At 41.2% G+C, this 20,149-nt stretch overlaps 1 protein-coding gene across 6 annotated transcripts in view; it reads right to left on the minus strand.

Moving 5' to 3' along the window:
- Window positions 1–20,149, minus strand: part of DNAAF9 (dynein axonemal assembly factor 9) — a 160,381-nt gene that overhangs the window by 80,241 nt on the left and 59,991 nt on the right. For all 6 annotated transcript variants that reach the window (XR_010154295.1, XM_016937355.4, XM_063803213.1 and 3 more), the window contains 4 exons: window positions 16,067–16,122; window positions 12,900–13,035; window positions 4,706–4,787; window positions 3,073–3,109 (listed from right to left, as the gene is read on the minus strand). Coding sequence is in view for 5 of the 6 variants with exons in the window: in XM_016937355.4 (XP_016792844.2) it covers window positions 3,073–3,109; window positions 4,706–4,787; window positions 12,900–13,035; window positions 16,067–16,122 (311 nt within the window). In the remaining variant the exon portion in view is untranslated. The remainder of the gene's footprint in view (window positions 1–3,072; window positions 3,110–4,705; window positions 4,788–12,899; window positions 13,036–16,066; window positions 16,123–20,149) is intronic.

Here is a 20,149-nt window from a genome sequence, read left to right on the forward strand (position 1 = left end):
CTTGTAAAGGAATCAGGTAAAGGAAGGTGATAGGAGTTTGGAAGTGGGAAAAAACACAGAAATGATTTGGTCTAATCCTCTCATCTTATAGAAGAAGCAATAAGGGCCTCTGGAAGTGGAATATGTTGTCTATTAAGTCACAGAAAATTCATGGCTGACCCAAACTCAGATCTGCTCTCAGCCTGGTGCTTTTCCACTGTGCCACATTACATTGCCACCTCCTTCAATTTCCTCCTTGGCTCCTGCACCACATGCAGGACATGACATGTCAGCTCCAAGTATCAACATATCCTGAAGACTTCTGGCCAGGCAAGGGCAGGGCAGAGGGTATACCCTGGAAGGGGCCTGGCAGAGAGATGTGAATGAGCTTGGCCCTTCCAGGTGAGACCAGAATCCTCTACACTTTGACACTAAGGGTGCATTTAAAGATGCCAAACCCAAAGACATGCAAAGATATCCCCCTCCTCAGCTGATTCAAACATCACTCAGTACCAACACTGGTCAGGCCTTCCCCTTGCTTGGTCTTCTCCTATACTGATCCTTACATAGGAGATCAATACACAAGCCACATGGCCGCTGACCCATAAAATTAAAAAGCCTGCATGGCTCTGTTTTTTTTTTTTTTTTTGAGATGGAGTCTTGCTCTGTCACCCAGGCTAGAGTACAGTGGTGCGACCTCAGCTCACTGCAACCTCTGCCTCCCGGGTACAAGCGATTTTCCTGCCTCAGCCTCCCGAGTAGCTGTGATTACAGGCGCCTGCCACCGCGCCTGCTAGTTTTTGTATTTTTAGTAGAGGCGGGGTTTCACCATCTTGGCCAGGTTGGTTTCGAACTCCTGACCTTGTTATCCATCTGCCTTGGCCTCCCAAAGTGCTGGGATTATAGGTTAGAGGCATAAGCCACTGCACCCGGCCTCCATTGTCACTTTCGCTTGAATCCACATGTTCTACTGGATCTGTGATTTGGCAAATCTCCCAATGTGCACCCAGTTACCACTCAATACCAGTCCCTGACATGGGGCATCAATGGATTTGGTTTAGGCAAAATGTTTAAGGGTCTAGCATAAGGATTCAGGACAGTGGCTAAGCAGCGCTGGCACAGAAGTACAAGCAGGCACAAGGTAAGACTACACCCACCAACGTGAGGAAATGGTTGACTTGTTGCTAAGGAAAGGAAACCCACAAAAGAACTGCATACACATTATGATTACAGCTTAATAATTTTTTTAAAAGCCCAGAAAGATATATACATATACATACACATACACACACACGTATACACACACACACATTTTCCTTTTTTTTTTTTTTTTTTGAGATAGAGTCTTGCTCTGTCACCCAGGCTAGAGTGCAGTGGCGCTATCTCGGCTCACTGCAACCTCTGTATCCCAGGTTCAAGCACTTCTCCTGCTTCAGCCTCCTGAGTAGCTGGGATTACAGGCATGTGCCACCACACTTGGCTAATTTTTGTATTTTTAGTAGAGATGGGGTTTTGCCATGTTGGCCAGGCTGGTCTTGAACTCCTGACCTCATGTGATCCACCCGCCTTGGCCTCTCAAAGTGCTGGGATTACAGGTGTGAGCCACTGCACCTGGACACACACACACATTTTTGAGACAGGAACTCACTCTGTCACCCAGGCTGCAGTGTAGTGGTGTGATCTCAGCTCACTGCAGCCTTGACCTCCCCAGGCTCAGATGATCCTCCTGCCTCAGCCTCCCAAGTAGCTGGGAATACAGGTGTGTGCCACCATGTCCAGCTAATTTTTGTAGAGACAGAGTTCCACAGGGTTTCCCAGGCTAGTCTCGAATTCCTGGGCTCAAGCCATCTGCCTGCCTCGGCCCCCCAGAGTCCTGGGATTTCAGGTGAGCCACTGCGCTCAGTCCCAGAAATATATAAATTAAGATACTAATGGGTAGTGCCAGACAGGAGGAATTATAGCTGATCTTAATTTCGTTTCTCTAATTCCATATTTTCTATAGTATGATTATATTTCTTCTATTATATTTTTCCCAATACAACTTTGTGGGCCCTGCCCTAGAAATTCTGATTGTAATCCTGGGATTGGGCCTGGAGAACCTATATTTTAAAGAGATCTTTAGATAATCCTTTGTAGCCTCTCACTGCTGGCCACAGGGAAGTGCTGATCTAGACCCCACCAAGTTAAGCTGCAGTATTTAATAAGGTAATAATAAAATTCCATTATGTCCATATTGCTGAAGGAGAATGCTTTTTGGAATTTAATAGTGTCAGCACTAATGAGTTTATTTTCTGTCTTTGGTTTCCTGCTGTATGTGAAAGAAGAGAAGTCAACACTAGGTAGACCCTTTCTGAGGTTGCACAGCCAGTGTTCACACCCTCTCACTATGTTCCATAGGCTTAAGTGTCAAATCCAGAGAAAGACACTCTTCAGACCAGTTGGGGTTTCACATGATTCTCCCAATGGATTTCAGGATGGTTTATTCTTAGAAAAGCCCTTAATTTAAAAATGCATTATATAGAAAACATATCAAGGAGAGTTACATCATAAATGCATGGGTGTGCAGGTAAGAAGTCTCTGAAATCTAGAGAGAAGAGCAGATGGCAAAGCTGGCAAGGTTCTCTGGCCTGAATTCCAAGCTGAGAGAAACTTGGGAAACAACACAGTAATGTTCATGTCATAAACCAGATGTCTTCTTCTTCTTCTTTTTTTTTACACAGTCTCCCTCTGTTGCCAAGAGTGCAGTGGTGCAATCATATAGCTCAGTGAAATCTCGACCTCCCAGGCTTAAGTGATTCTCCCACCTCAGCCTCCTGAGTAGCTGGGACCACAGGTGTGCACCACTATGCCTGGCTAATTTTTTATTTTCTGTAGAGACAGGGTCTGCTTATGTTGCCCAGGCTGGTCTTGAATTCCTGGTCTCAAGTGATCCTCCCACCTCAGCTTCCGAAAATGTTGGGATTACAGTGTGCACCACCACACCCAGCAAAAGCAGATGTCTTAATCACTGTTGATCTCAAAAGGAAGTACACAGGACAGTCACAACTGAGTAACTCAACTTTGAGAAAGAAAAAATAAAATATGAAGACTTACATTTGTTCAGTTTTCTTGGGCAGCTTGCTGTCACCACCTGTGAAAGAGGCCCACTAAGAATGTGACAAGAGCACAGGATATGCAAACACTTAACAAGGAAGCTAGAAATGCTTAATTTACCTGGAAGGCATTGTCAAGAACTACACTTTTTTTTTTTTTTTTTGAGACACAGTTTAGCTTTGTCGCCCAGGCTGGAGTGCAGTGGCGTAATCTCGGCTCACTGCAACCTCCGCCTCCCAGGTTCAGGCAATTCTCCTGCCTCAGCCTCCTGAGTAGCTGGGATTACAGGTGCACGCCACCATGCCCCGCTAATTTTTGTCTTTTCAGTAGAGATGGGGTTTTGCCATGTTGGCCAGGCTGGTCTCAAACTCCTGACCTCAAGTGATCCACCCACCTCAGCCTCCAAAGTGCTAGGATTACAGGCGTGAGCCACCATGCCCAGACTACTTTTTTCTTTTAAGTTAAATATAGTACAAACACCAACAACAGTGGAACCCGGCCATTCCCAATAGCCTCCTGAACCTTCACCCGCATTTTCCACTTTTACAACCCACTCAGCAACACCACTAAATACCAGAGATGTGTGGAATCTTAGGTTCTGGAATGTTTTTGTTTTTATTTTTAATTTTTTAAACTTCGAGACATCAGTAAACAGGCTCAGTTCTACCTCTTGCTTTATCTCCTTAATTACCTGACCCAAGTTATGCTTCTTTCCAGAGTTTCCTGGCTTATTTAATATCATCCAGAATAAAATACGGTTCCTGATGTACCCTCCTCTGTGTAGCAATGCTGAGACCTGCGTTCATTCCATAGGTTCTTTTCCATGTGTCTTTGGATACCTGCAACTTCTGGTTACCCCAGTAAGCAGGGCAGCCCCAGCAAGTCTAGCCTTTCCGGATGGCCCCACAGCATGCTCCTGCTCCTAAGTATCCTTTTATTACGGCCTCTTCTCACTTTCCTCACAAGAACAGTCCAGTGGGCACCTGGCTGAGTCATCCAAATTCCCACTGCGGACCCCACCTCTTGCTTTTTTGTTGTTGTTGTTAAGACAGAGTCTCACTCTGTTGCCCAGGCTAGAGTGCAGTGGCTCAATCTTGGCTCAGTGCAACCTCCACCTCCCAAGTTCAAGCGATTATGGTGCCTCAGCCTCCTGAGTAGCTAGGACTACAGGTGTGCACCAGCACGCCTGGCTAATTTTTGTATTTTTAGTAGAGATGGGGTTTCGCCATGTTGGCCAGGCTGGTCTCAAACTCCTGACCTTAAGTGATCTGCCTGCCTGGGCCTCCCAAAGTGCTGGGATTACAGGCGTGAGCCGCCATTCCTGGTCCCTACCTCCTGCTTTCTTAAACTAGGTCTTATTCATCTTGGCCTCCCCTGTGACACCTAGCAAAGGGTTATACACATGGTTAGACTTAATGTAGGCTGCATCAATCATCTTCCTCTTGAAACACATTCTGTGAGAAACGTGTTAGACACATCAACTATCCAGAAGTAATCAGAGAGGGAGCTGGAGGCCCACAAATTGGGTAACCTGAGCTTCCAAGCAAAGTAGTGAATTGTATGTCAACTTCTAGTTCATGGGACAGACTATTCATTAGATAAGCTGATGAGATGACAACTTATAGGGACTTACCCAAGTAAGGAACATGAGTAGCTCCAAAAAAGTATGTTCTCGAACAAGCAAGAGGTCCCTTTGGTGAGACACACTGGGCTACCTGGATGTCAGAAAAAAATAAAAATAAAAAGGGGCAATAACAGGCATGTACTAGTAGATAAACAAAAAGTATAGAGTCAATGGAAATAAATTTTCTTTTTTTTTTTTTGAGACAGAGTCTTACTCTGTCATGTAGGATGGAGTGCAGTGGCGCAATCTCAGATCATTGCAACCTCCACCTCCTGGGTTCAAGTGATTCTCCTGCCTCAGCACCCCCAGCAGCTGGGAGTACAGGCACATGCCATCACACCCAGCTAATTTTTTTTTTTTTTTTTTTTTTTTAGTAGATACAGGGTTTTGCCATGTTGGCCAGGCTGGTCTCAAACTCCTGACCTCAGGTTATCTGCTCGCCTTGGCCTCCCAAAGTGCTGAGATTACAGGTGTGCACCACTGCACCTGGCCAGAAATAAATTTTCTTCTACAAAACAGATTTATTATTTTTTAAAGACACAGGGAAAAAGATGATCTTTAACTGTTTTTCCAAAGGTATCTTTTGGTGCGTGTGCGTGCGTGCGTGTGTGTGTGTGTGTGTGTGGTATGTGTGTGTGGTGTGTGTGTGTGTGTGTGGTTTAAACCTTGGCTATATTGTGAGGGTGCTGTTGGATACTCAGTTAGCCCAGGGATGCTAGGGCAATCATGATTCAGAAGGAAAAAGGAAGCAAGGTGTTTGGGTTTTGACTGTCATTAATACTTAGTCCAGAGCTTTCACAGTGAAGCCCCTGGCTGACATGACAGGCAGAGGTGTGGGACAGCTCCAAATTCAGGAAAGGATGGTGCTATCCACATCCCCACAACCATTTGTATTTCATCTCTGTACATAGACCCTGCGGAAGAGAAAATAAGTTCCTCTAGGTTTTCAAATTTTTATTCTTCTTCCCTGTTAAGATGTTCATTGATACAGAGATAAAATAGATGTCCTTTCCTCTTCTGAAAATCCAACATCTCATGAGGGTTCCTAGAATAATAGGTATAAAATGCAAAAGTACTACCACAAGAACTAAAGGAACATTAGTAAGTACAATACACAAAAAGTAGCTAAATACAACACAAATACTCATTCCTTCTATTTTACTCAATTGTTTAAGACAACAACACTAGAATTTAAGGCATTTTTCTATAACACTGTGAATCCAAGTTACAGATTGGAAATGAGAACTTATTCTAACTAACCTATGAAAAAGTTACTAATAGTGAACATGATCAATATTGCCATGACAATGAATGAAAACTCATGGAGGTATTTCTAATTGCTGGTTGATACATATTTCCTCAATTAAAACATGTTCCTTGGATCTCCAATTTTCCCTTATTAAAGGTTTTTTTTTAAAGGTGCCAAGTGTTTGTGCTATGAATTGAGTTAAAGTCACATGGTTTAAACCCCAGATTTGAAGTGACACAGTTCTCTTTCAGTTGTGTACACTTGAGTACGTGAATCTGAAGTCTATCTCAGTCAGAAGATCAACACACCAGCACAGGTGTTGGCCAGTAGAATGGGATCTATACACAGAGTCAACATTTCTCTCAGGAAAGAACTTTGGATTGTCTTAAGTAGTTAAAATAAGTAACTGGTTAAGAGTCCAAACCTTGGTGTCATAGAGCACGACTCTTAAAAACATTTTAAGTCAGGCTGAATCAATTGTGAGCTTTCCTGGAAGACTATAAAAAAACAAGAAGAACCTCAAGACAGCTTCATTGGATGTCTGGTCTAAAGGTACCTATCCTTGTATTCAAAGGAAGATTTTGAAATAAATAAGTAACAATATATATCCAGATAATCTTACCCACTGCCTTGGTTTTAATTACCCCCTTCATACCAAGGGAATGCTCAAATGTTTACTTCTAGACAAGACTAATCCTCACAACCCTAGACTTATGTATCTAACCACTGCCGCCTCAGCTCCACTGGGGTGTCTCACAGTCATTTCAAACTCACTGTCTAAAGTGAACTTCACACACATCTAATCTGACTCTCCTCAGTGTTCCCTCTCCAGATGAATAGTTTCTTTGTCCACTCAGTACAGACATCAGAATCTTGGAGCTTCCATGGCTTTTTGTGGCTTGACAGCTCTTTTCTTTTTATCCCTAAATAGCATCCATTCACTTACTGAAAGACATCTTGGTTGCTTCTAAGTTTTGGTAATTATAAATATCCATATGCAGGTTTTTGTGTGGACATAAGTTTTTAATTCTTTGGGTAAATACCAAGAAGCGAAATTGCTGGATCTCATGGTAAGGCTATATTTAGTTTTGTAAGGAAATGCCAAACTGTCTTCCAAAGTGACTGTACCTTTTTGCATTCCCACCGGCAATAAATCAGAGTTCCTGTTGCTCCATATCCTCACCAGCATTTGTTGTTGTCAGTCTTCTGAATTTTAGCCATTCTAATAGGCGTGTAATGGACATCTAAATTATTGCTCCAAACATTTCCTAGCTGGCTCTCAGTCAGCCCAGGATGATAAGAAATTCACGACTCAGAAGGAAAAAGGAAGCAATGTGTTTCGGTTCAAACATTTCCTAGCTGGCTTTCCCTGGAGTTTTCAAGTCTATGAGATCCTCAAAGGCAAAGATCATGACTATCCCTTCATCTAGCACAGTGACTGGCATTTACCAGACATTCAACAAGGATTACTGACTTAATGAGTGAAAACTCTTTGGCTTTGGAGTGATACAGACCTGAGAGCAGAAATTGCTTTTATAATACAATCTATAATGTGGATATACACTGGGTGGTTTTTTATTTTTATTTTTTTGGCAACTTTTGAGATAAAACCATTTTAAAGTATATAATTCTGTGGTACACTGCCTTGATCATTTTGTTCTCTTCCCTTCCTGATGTTCCAAGATTCCTTCTTTTATCATTTCCTCTCTGTTTAGACCAAATTTCTTTAAGTTATTCTTTTAGGTAGGTCTTCCAGCAACAAATTCTTGTAGTTTTCCTTCATCTGTGAATGTCTTGATTTTCCCTTAATTCTAGAAGGATATTTTTGTTAGATACAGATTTCTAGGTTGACAACTCTTCTCTTTCAGCATTTGAAATATAGGTGCCACTTCCTTCTGGCCTTCATGGTTTCTGATGAGAAAGAAATACAACTTTCACTCAAAAATTGTTGGCCGGGCATGGTGGGTCACGCCTGTAATCCTAGCACTTTGGGAGGTCGAGGCGGGTGGATCACCTGAGGTCAGGAGTTCGAGACCAGCCTGGCCAACATAGTGAAACCCTGTCGCTACTAAAAATACAAAAATTAGCCAGGTGTGGTGGTGGGCACCTGTAATCCCAACTCCTTGGGAGGCTGAGGCAGGAGAATAGCTTGAACCCAGGAGGTGGAGGTTGCAGTGAGCCGAGATCATGCCACTGCACTCCAGTCTGGGTGACAAGAGCAAAACTCCGTCTCAAAAAAAAAAAAAAAAAAAATTGTCTTCCCCCTATGGGTAAGGTGCTATTTCTTTCTGGCTGTTTTCAAGATTTTTTGTTTGGGCTGAGCGTGGTGGCTCATGCCTGTTATCTCAGCACTTTAAGAGGCCAAGGCAGGTGCATCACTTGAGGTCAGGAGTTCAAGACCAGCCTGGCCAACATGGCAAAACCCTGTCTCTACTAAAAATACAAAAATTAGCCAGGCATGGTGGTGCGCACTTGTAGTCCCAGCTACTTAGGAGGCTGAGGCATGAGAATTGCTTGAACCCAGGAGGCGGAGATTGCAGTGAGTCAAGATTGAGCCACTGCACTCCAGCCTGGGTGACAGAGTGAGACCCCATTTCAAAAAAAAATATTTTTTGTCTGTAGTTTTCAACAATTTGACTTTGATGTGTATTGGTGTGGGTATTTTGGGGTTTAATCCTGTTTGAGGTTCACTCAGCTTCTTGATTTTGCAGATTCACAGTTTTGCGGTTTTTTTTTTTTTTTGCCAAATTTGGGGGAATTTCAACCTTTATTTCTTCATTTTTTAAGTCTCATCTTCGTTCTCCTCTCCTTCTGGTACTCCAACAATATGAATATTTGGATTTTTTGTGAGAGTCCCACAGCTCTCTGAGGTTCTGTTCAGTTTTTTTTTTCAGTCTATTTTCTGTTGTTCAGATGGGTGATTTCTATTGTTCTATCTTCAAGTTCATTGATTCTTTATTCTCTCATTTCTGTTTTGCCACTGAGCCCATTCACTGAGTTTTTAACTTTGACTACTGTTATTTATTTATTTTTGAGATGGAGTTTCGCTCTTCTCTCCCAGGCTAGAGTGCAATGGTGCAGCCTTGGCTCACTGCAGCCTCTGCCACCCAGGTTCAAGTGATTCTCCTGCCTCAGCCTCCCGAGCAGCTGGGATTTTACAAGCGCCTGCCACCACGCCTGGCTAATTTTTCTATTTTTAGTAGAGACGGGGTTTCGCCATGTTGGCCAGGCTGGTCTTGAACTCCTGACCTCAGGTAATCCGGCCTCCCAAAGTGCAGGGATTAAAGTTGTAAGCCACCGCGCCTGGTCTATTTTTACTTTAAAAATCTCAATTTGGTTTTCCTTTTCCTTTTTTTTTTTTTTTGAGATGGAGTCTCGCTCTGTCGCCCAGGCTGGAGGCAGTGGCACGATCTCGGCTCACTGCAAGCTCCGCCTCCCAGGTTCACACCGTTCTCCTGCCTCAGCCTCCCAAGTAGCTGGGACTACAGGAGCCTGCCACCACACCCAGCTAATTTTTTCTATTTTTAGTAGAGATGGGGTTTCACCATGTTAACCAGGATGGTCTCGATTTCCTGACCTCGTGATCTGCCCACCTCGGCTTCTCTAAGTGCTGGGATTACAGGCGTGAGCCACCACGCCTGGCCTCAATTTGGTTTTTCTACACATCTTCTATTTCTTTGTTGAAACTTTCTATCATTTACTCCAAGGGTATTTGTAGTTGCTCACTGAAGTTGTTTTTTTTTTTTTTGAGACGGAGTCTTGCTCTGCTGCCCAGGCTGGAGTGCAGTGGCGTCATCTTGGCTCACTGCAACCTCCGCCTTCCAAGTTCAAGCACTTCTCCTGCCTCACTCTCCCAAGTAGCTGGGACTACAGGCACGTGCCACCACACCCAGGGTTTTTTTTGTTTTGTTTTGTTTTTTTTGGTATTTTTAGTAGAGACCAGGTTTCACTGTGTTAGCCAGGATGGTCTTGATCTCCTGACCTCGTGAAGTATTTTTATGATGGTTGCTCTAAAATCCTTGTCAGTTATTCTCACATCTGTGTTCTGTTAGTGCGGGCACTGATGACTGTCTTTTCTCATTGAGTTTGAGATCTCTAGTGATTTTTCAATTGAAACATGGACATTTTTAGTGGTTTCCCTGGAGTTTGTGATATAAATTAATAACTAATCGAAGTCCACCTTCAAATTACACTCTATCCCTTTGTGTGTAGTGCATAAACCTTGTGTCAGAGTACTCCCATGTCCTCCCTCCTGTGTCTTATTACATTGCTGCCACTCACTCATCTACATGCTGTAATCACCTATACAGTTACTATTATTAGAGAGTTATCTTTTAGATTAGCAATAAGAAAAATAAAATGTTTCATTTTATCTTCATTTATTCCTTCTTTGATGCTCTTCCTTTATGTGGATCCAAGCTTCTGATATATATATATAATATATAACATATATAATACATATTATATATTACGTTACATATAATTAAAATATATAATATATGCACACATACATAGTGTATATATAATAATATATACACACATACATACATACATACACACACACATACATAAAGAACACTTAACATTTCTTACAGGACAGATCTGCTAGTGATAAATTCAATTTTTTTGTTTGAGAAAGTATTTCTCTTTTGTTTCCTCCTTTTTCTTTTGAAGGATAATTTTGTTGGATATAAAATGTGGTTTGGTTGGTGTGCTTTTTCATTCAACACTTTAAAATATCATTTCACTCTTTTCTTGTTTGTATGGTTTCTGACAAGAAGTCCACTGGAATTTTCATCCTTGTTCCTCTATAGGTAAGGTGTTTTATTTCCCCTTTTGGCATTTTAAGAGATTTTCTCTTTGTCTTTGATCTTCTGAAGTTTGAATAGGATAGGCCTACGCATAGATATTTTGGGATTTATCCTGCTTGGTGTTCTCTAAGCTTCCTGGGTCTGTGGTTTTGTGTCTTTGTCATGAATTTTGGAAAATTCTTGGCCATGACTACTTCAAGTACTTCTTCCGTTTCCTTCTCTTTCTTCTTCAGGTATTCCCAGTACATGCACATTATACCTTTTGAAATTGTCCCAGGGTTCTTGGATGATTTTTTTTTTTTTTTTTTTTCTGAGACGGAGTTTTGCTCTTGTTGCCTAGGCTGGAGTGCAATGGTGCGATCTCAGCTCACTGCAACCTCCGCCTCCTGGGTTCAAGCGATTCTCCCACCTCAGCCTCCCTAGCAGCTGGGATAACAGGCGCCCGCCACCACACCCAGCTAATTTTTTGTATTTTTAGTAGAGATGGGGTTTCACTATATTGACCAGGCTGGTCTCGAACTCCTGACCTCAGGCAATCCACCTGCCTCGGCCTCCTGAAGTGCTGGGATTACAGGTGTGAGCCACTGTGCCCGGCTGGTTCTTGGATGATTTTTTTTCTCTCTCATTGTTTTCTTCTCTTCACACTCCTGTTCGGGAATTTTCTATTGACCAATGTCACGCTTACTGATTCCTTCCATGGATATGTCTGCTCTACTGATAAGCCCATTAAAGGTATGCTTTGCTTCTATTACAGTGCTTTTGAATCCTAGAATTTCCTTTTGATTCTATCTTCAAGTTTCCACCTCCCTGTTTACACTATTCATCTCTTCTTACATGTTGCCTATGTGTTCCATTAGAGCCTTTAACATTAATCATAGTTATTTTTAATAATCTGTATATTACAAAATATGAGTCATATCTGAGTCTGGTTCTGATAGTTGCACTGTCTCTTCAAATAGTGTTTTTTCTTGCCTTTTAGCATGCTTTGTAATTTTTTGTTGAAAGCCAAAAATGATGTATCAGGTAACAGGAACTGAAGAAACAGACTTTTAATGTGGGATTTTATGTTAATCTGGCTGGGAGTTAGGTTCTGTTTAATGTTTTCTGAAGCTGTAGGTGCCAGGGACTTCAAATCCCTCTAGTATTCTTCTATTTTTCTTCCCCATTTTCCTTCTTTGGGTTCCCTGTGAACTCCATCTTAGATGTACCTTGCAGCTCTGTCAGCAGTAACCCCCTATTATATTGTAGACCTCTGCTAAGGTAATGGGGGAGGGAAACATTCTATGATTTTACGGTTAAATTTCAGTCTTTTAGCAGGCCTGTGTCTCCAGGCTGTGACCATCAAAAGTGTTTCTTAGCTATTTCCCCCTCTCCTAGGGAAGACAGGAAGCCTACAGTGGCATGTGCCTGTGGTCCCAACTATTCAGGAGGCTGAGGTGGGAGGATCACCTGAGCCTGGGAGGTCAAGGCTGCAGTGAGCCAAGGCTGTGCCACTGCACTCTAGCCTGGGTGACAGAGTGAGACCCTGTCTCAAAAAATAAACAAACAAACAAAAAAACTAGTACCTACTAACCACAGCTTTCCTGATTGCCAGAGACATTTTGAAAATACTCAAAATTCCACTGAGATAGCATAGACTTTCACAATCTAAGTCTCATATTTAGGTCTAATGTTTTCTTTAAAAGAATGTAGCAGACAATCTGCCACCAAATGCAAAAATCTTCTCTCTGGCACTCTCAATAAACAATGATCATCAAGGTTGGCTTCTGTCCTTAAATGTAACAGTCAAGGCATAACAAACTTAGGCTTGGAATAACTATCTTCAAATTATTTTGAATTTTAAAAATTCTATTGACAATATTACTCTGACAACTTAAAGACTGGTTTGTGAAACTATGTTCTTAACCTTTTTCCTTCAAGTATTTCAAAATTAAATGTGATGTTTTCAAATCATACCTAGTACCTATAAAAAAAAGTACAAACAGTTTCTAATCACTTCTTTTCACTCTAGAACAACTTCAAATTCAGGGTTAAATCAACACACTAACTGGAAAAGGTTCTTTTTGTCTAGCTCCCCCCACCCACCCCACCCCCGCAACTTGATAATACAACTAATCAAGCACCAGGCAGTCCAGCCACTTACCATGTGCTTGGCAAAGCTCCCGCCGGGACCAGTGCTTCGTACCAGATGTCCTTCAGAAGGGAAGTTAAAGTTGCCAGCATTCAGGTTTTCTCGTGTGGAGTGATTACCAAAGAGAACAAATGGCTGCCGGTTAGGGCTAGAGAGGGAAGTCAAAAACATGTGATTAGAAAAGAGTTCCTGGCCAAGGCAACCTTCCATGACCTTAATAAGTCCTCAGGCTTTTCTGAGGGACACTTGCGGCCTGAGCAAAGCGGTCAGTCAGTACAGTCGACTGAATATCCTTGGCTGGTTGGAAACGGATGCCAGCTGTCTCCCTACTGACCCACAGGGATCAGTTAACATTTAGGGACATAACTAAAGTCAAGCTAGGTTTGTATTTTCAGCATGTCCCACTTTTTGAGGAATAAGTTCCATAAGTTTGCTGTCCATGATACAGTGATAGAGCAAAACTCCAGTATTATAAAATAGAATTTTAATAGAAATATGAGTCTTAAAGGATGACAGTTATGATACTTGGACTAGACAGACAATAGGGCAGTCACCAATTCCTGAGTAACTTTCAATAGAGAAGGAGCACAGGAGGGTTGCAAATTTTCTCAATACCACACATACCTGGCTCTGTACCCACCCCCTTCCTCCCTGTCCTCTTGGCTGAACTTTTCCTCTCCCCTACTTTCTGCTCACTCCTCAGCCCACTCTAATCAGCCTCCTCAGTCATTTCACCCAGAGAGTTCTTGCCAAAGTCACCAAGTGACTTTCATGTAGCATACAGCAAATCCAACAGATAGTCTTCAGGTCTTCCTTCCTTCCTTGGTCTCTGAGAAGCACTTGACTCCCTCCACCCTCCACTGCAAGAACTGCAGTGCAAGACTGCACTCCCCTCAGTCTCCCCAGTCAGTCACCCTCCTCTTCCACCTGGTCTCCGAATAGTCCCAGGGTTTACCTGCAGCTTGCTGCTCCCTCCTCTCCTCTGTGATGATGTTCCCTATGTCTGCTCCCCTTCCAGTTCTTGCAGGAAATAAATGGCATCACAATCCACCCAGGTACCCAGCCATCTGAAAGGCCTCCTTGACTTCTGCTTCCTCCGCCTTCAAATCTAATTAACCTTCTCAAAAGCCTTCCTATTTAACCATTTTCTTCCATCTTCATGGCCAGAACCTTAGTCCATGCTGCCATGATTTCTTCCCTGGACAACTGCAACACTTCCTCACTGTTTCCCTGTTTCCACTCTTGCCTTCCTATAATGGATTCTCTACATTGCAGTGATGATAATATATATACATATTTTTTTTGAGACGGAGTCTTGCTCTGTCGCCCAGGCTGGAGTGCAGTGGCGCGATCTCGGCTCACTGCAAGCTCCACCTCCCAGGTTCACGCCATTCTCCTGCCTCAGCCTCCCGAGTAGCTGGGACTACAGGCACCCGCCACCACGCCTGGCTAATTTTTTGTATTTTTAGTGGAGATGGGGTTTCACCGTGTTAGCCAGGATGGTCTCGATCTCCTGACATCATGATCCACCCACCTCGGCCTCCCAGATGATAATCTTTTAAATGTGCCAATTTACTGCCTTTATGTTATTTTCTGGAGAAGGGCCACAATCTTGAACATGGCTAAAGAGAACTTGTATGATCTGGTGAGCTTTCTCAGCTCCATAGAAGGCCACTCAACTCCAACTTCAATACTCCAGCCAAGATAATTTTCTTTGATATCCCTTATGTTCTTGTCTCAGGGTCTCTGCTCTTCCTCCTACTCCCAGTTATCTCTGTTCATTATTCAGCTCTCTCCTGGAGGGGGCTGGGCTCTCTTGTGATGGGCTTCAAAGTACTATGCTCTTTTCTCCTTCATGGCACCAATCAGAGTTGGTAATAACAGATTTCTTTGTTAAGATGTTTGATTAATGTCTTTTTCTCCACTACCCTATAAACTTTATGAGGGCAGTAATCATATTTGCTTCCTTTTTTTAAACCATCAATCTCTCTTGATTGGTATGTCGTAGTTCTCAGTGAATATTTGATGACTCTATCCTCTATCTTCTTCCTAAATTGCCCTCAGTGAGCGCCATGTAAAGAATTCTTTGCATTTCTTTTCACTACTCTTAAAAATACTACCTTAAGCTACAGGCAAACAAGGCTTTTAAAAGTAAGCATGGCTGATTTTTTTTCTGAAGCTTAATTCAAGCTAGGTGACACTTTGGGCAGAAAAAGATGACTCTGAGTCCTAGCCAGGGTACTTTGTTTCACTATTAGATTGGATTGGAATTGGGGGAAGAAAAGAGAGAAGAAATGTCCTCTCTATCCATCAGAGGAAGTATCTCCTGCTGATCATGACAAAAGAGATGTGGGAGAAAACACTTTCGAACCCTCATTGAACCCATCTTCGTGGGGCTGGACCTTCACACCTGATCCCTTTTACTGCCTGCAAGCCACTGTTGCTCCCCTGCCCAGCCCTCGGACTATGCATATGTCACATGCATAATTTGCAAATGGTTTCTCCCATTCTGAGGATTCTCTGTGTACTCTGATGATTATTTCTATTGCTGTGCAGAAGCATGTTCATTTAGTTAGGTCCCATTTATTTATTTTCATTTGCTTCCTGTCATTTTCCTGAGCCAGGAATGAAATTAAAAATTCCTTTCTTTAGATTTTAGCAGACAACAGTGATTTATTTATTTATTTAGAGACAGAGTTTCACTCTTGTTGCCCAGGCTGAAGTACAATGGCACGATCTCGGCTCACTGCAACCTCCGCCTCCCGGGTTCAAGTGATTCTCCTGTCTCAGCCTCCCGAGTAGCTGGGATTACAGGCGCATGCCACCACACCTGGCTAATTTTTGTATTTTTAGTAGAGATGGTCAGCCTGGTCTCGAACTCCTGACCTCAGGTGATCTGCCCACCTTGGCCTCCCAAAATGCTGGGATTACAGGCATGAGCCACCTGGCTGACAACAGTGTTTTAAAAGCTAGTTTACTATAAAATAATAAAATAAAAATGAAAGCAGAGAAACAGACACATTTACAGAGTACAGATTTCTTACCCTGTGATAACTAAAGTCAACCCATATTTTCCTGACTCTAGCTTCTGAACTTGAATGCACCCCCACAGCCAACCCCTTTGCCACCTCCATTTTCTCTATCACCATTCGCCCTTCTTCCCCAAGAAAGAAACTTACCTGTTTTCAGTTATATGGCTAGAGATCATTCCATGACTGAAATAACTTCTGAATGGCTAAAAAGAAGCCAACATTGTATATATTAAGAACACAATTTGGTAAAACAGTCATAAAACCCCTCACATATGTATGTATGTACACACATGCTTCAGGAGAGTGCACAGCGTGTGTGTGTGTGTGTGTGTGTGTGTGTGTGACAGAGAGAGCTACAGAAAGGGAGAGATGTTTGTAGATTATTATAAGAACATGGAAAGATGTGTATGGTTAATAGCAATATGAATTTTAGGAATAAGTGGCAAACAAAATAATACCAAAAAAGAAAAAAAGACAAAAACCTGCAAAAAGGAAAATAAAGAAAAAAATCCTTTTAATGTACAGTGTTTACTGCAAGAAAATTGGACCAATCACCATCTATGGTCCAAGTTGCTAATCACGTGGAGATTTTTTTTTAAAAATTTCTTCTACATTTCCAATACATTAATATATACAAATTCTGCTGTGCTAATCCAAGGAATTTTGAAATATACTGATGGAAGTTTCCTGGGAAATCAATGAAATAAGTCTCAGCTTTTGGATGCACAGTGTGAGGCTAAACACTAATCAAAACTTAACATGCATGCTCTCATGTCCAAAGGATCCAAAAATTCAAATGGTAATTTTAATCCCACTAAATACTATTTACTGTTTTTTTTCTGATTAATATATGTTCATTGTAGAAGACAATAAAAACCACCTATAATGTCTAAAAACTATCAACATTTTGGTAAATTTTCTTCAAATCTTTTCTCTATGGTACATCATAGATAATACATGATTGCACTAAACTTTATTAAATAGTCTTCTGTTCATGGAAATTTATATTGTTATTAATTCTTCAATATAATGGAAAAAATACACACACATACACATACACACACACACACACACACACACACACACACACACACACCTCATGTAGTGAACTTAATAAATTTAATCTGCAGCTCTGATGATTTCCTTAAGGCAGATCTGGAAATGAAATCATAGAATAAAAAGGCAGAACTATGTTGCCAAATTGTTTTTTAAGAAAGTTCTATCCATGTACATGTCTACCTACAATATGAGTGTGCTTGTCTCATGGTCTCCTCATAAGCACTGCCTATGAAATGGTTTCAGTATATCTGCCAAGTTGAAAAATGAAAAATGGGACCTCATTGTTTGTTGTCTTCTTTTATACCCCTTGGCGTTTTTAATGAAGTAGAATATTTTAGACATGTTCAGTGGCCATTTGGATTTCCCTTCATTAGTTAACAGTTTATTTACATTCTCCGGATATTTATCAATTGGAGTGTTTATTTATTTATTTATTGAGGCAGAGTTTTGCTCTTGTTGCCCAGGCTGGAGTGCAGTGGCATGATTTCAGCTCACTGCAACTTTCGCCTCCCAGGTTCAAGCAATTCTCCTGCCTTAGCCTCCCAAGTAGCTGGGATTACAGGTGTGCATCAACACAGCCGGCTAATTTTGCGTTTTTAGTAGAGACGGGGTTTCACTATGTTAGTCAGGCTGGTCTTGAACTCCTGACCTCAAGTGATCCACCCCGCCTGGCTCAATTGGAGTTCTGATGTTTGTCTTACTGATCTGTAAAAACTATAGATTAACATTATACTTAAAATTTATCGTGGGCTTACCATGTGACTGTGATAGGCACTTATCATCTCAAGCAATCCTAATAACAACCTATGAGCTTCATTCTATCATTTCCTCTCTAGAGATGAGTTGACAAAGATACAAAAGTTAATTTACTTGTCCAAGGTCACAGAGCTAGTGAACTGTATAGCTGGGATTCTAACTTGGTAATGATTTGAGGGAAAAAATAAAAGTAGATCCATATCTCACAACATATTCCCACGAATTACATTTGGATTAGGGATCTAAATGTAAAAATTCAAGCCATACAAGTGCTAGAGGGTAACTTTCAATTACAGCCTTTCCCTATATAATGACTCAAAATCCAGAGGCAATGAAAGAAAAGGCAGATCAATTTACATAAAAACAAAAATGTTTGCATGGCAAGAAAAAAACCCATTATAAACAAACCAACTGACAAATATGGAAAAAGTATTTGGAGTATATACTAGAGACAAAATGCTAATAGCCCAATTATATAACAAACTCTTAAAAACCAGGGGACACGGGAGGCGGAGGTTGTAGTGAGCCGAGATTGCGCCACTGCACTCCAGCCTGGTGACAGAGCGACATTCCATCCCAAAAAAAAAGCCAGGGGACAAAAAACCCTCCTAAAACCTATGCTCTATAGTTCAGTTAATAACTGTACTAATATTAAAATGGAAAAACAATATGTAAACAAAATATAAAATGGTCATCAAACATATGAGGGAATGTTCAAACTTACTAATACAGAAATGTAAATTAAAACAATACCGATATACTATTTTTCATCTGTGAGACTGAAAATTTTTAAAGTATGACAATACATTCTATTGGTGAAGTTGTGCAGCAACAGGCATTCATATAGTGCTGGTGGGAATGCAAACTGGTACAACCCTTCTGAAGGGGACTTTGGCAATAACTAACAACATGACATATGCACTCACCTTTTGACCCAGCAATCCCATCACTAGGTACGTATATATACCTCCAACAACAGGAACATACATAAGCGCTGAGTTATTTACTATGGCTCTGTTTGTAATGGCAAAATATTAGAAACAACCTCATTATGTGCACATACAAGAGGGGCTGAATAAATTAAGACAAATCCACAAAATGGAGTACTATGAATTGTAACAAAGATCCCAATGAACTGACTTGAATATGTTTACTTTGTTAAGAAAACAAAGAAAAAAAAAAGGACTGTGAGAGAGTTCCAGGATATACTGTTAAGTGGAAATGACTATATGCTACTCTTCAATGTTAGAAAGGTGACAATATGAGAAAATGCACATGTATTTGCTCATTTGTGCAAATGAAATAGAAAAGGTAAATGAGAAACTCAAGAGGTTTGTTACCTACTGTCAATGGAGTGGGGAAAATGGGTGGAAAGAAGAAGGCAATAAGAAAAGAGTAACAGGAAACGACAGTGACACTTCCGAGTATACCTTGTGGAATCTCTTTCACTCTTAGAATCATAGTAATAGAAGAAGAAAAAAGAACTCCCCAAACTGAAAAGGATAGACCACTGGAACAACTTCAAGTGGTCTAATGTAGAAGCAAATGGAGTCCCTCAAGGAAAGAAGAGAGGTTTGGAAAAGAAAAAACATTTGAAGAGTTAACAGCGAAACACTTTCCAAACTTAAAGAAAACTATAAATCTACAGACCTAGGAAGCTCAACAAAATCCAAGCACAAGAAACATGAAGAAAACTACAGCAAGACATACCATAATCAAACTACTCAAAATCAGTAATAAAGAGAAAATCTTAAAAGCTGCCAGAGGGGGGAAAAAAAGGCCTGCTTATATTCAGAGATTAGAATAAAAGACTATGCTATGTACAAAGATTAGGACGAAGGACTTCTCATCAGAAATAATGCAAGCAAGAAGACACCGAAGCAAGATCTTTCAAGTATCAAAAGGTAAAAACTGTCAATCTAGAATCTAGACATGGCAAAAATATATTTCAAAAATGAAGGCGAAATAAAGATTTTTTTTCCAGACATTCAAAAGCTGCAAGAATTTATCATCAGAAGATTAATACCACAAAAAAATATTAAAGACCAACCTTCAAGGAGAAGGATGCCAAGGGGAAGTCTGGGTCTACACAAAGGAATGAAGAGCACCAGAGAGAGCAACAACATGGGCAAATATATTACACTTGACCTTAGCCAAAAGGCTGAGAAGCGATACACTGGCAAATATATAAGACTTTTTCCCTATTATTTAAATCTTTAAGAAAGGTAATTGATTGTTTAAGGAAACATAAGAGCATTGTATTGTGGGGTTTATAAAATATGTAAAGGTAGCCGGATGTGATGGCTCACGCCTGTAATCTCAGCACTTTGCGGGGCTGAGGCGGGCGATTGAGATCAGGAGTTCGAGACCAGCCTGGTCAACATGGTAAAACTCATCTCTACTAAAAATACAAAA

Source organism: Pan troglodytes, chromosome 21, assembly GCF_028858775.2.
Source record: "Pan troglodytes isolate AG18354 chromosome 21, NHGRI_mPanTro3-v2.0_pri, whole genome shotgun sequence".
NCBI lineage: Eukaryota > Metazoa > Chordata > Mammalia > Primates > Hominidae > Pan > Pan troglodytes.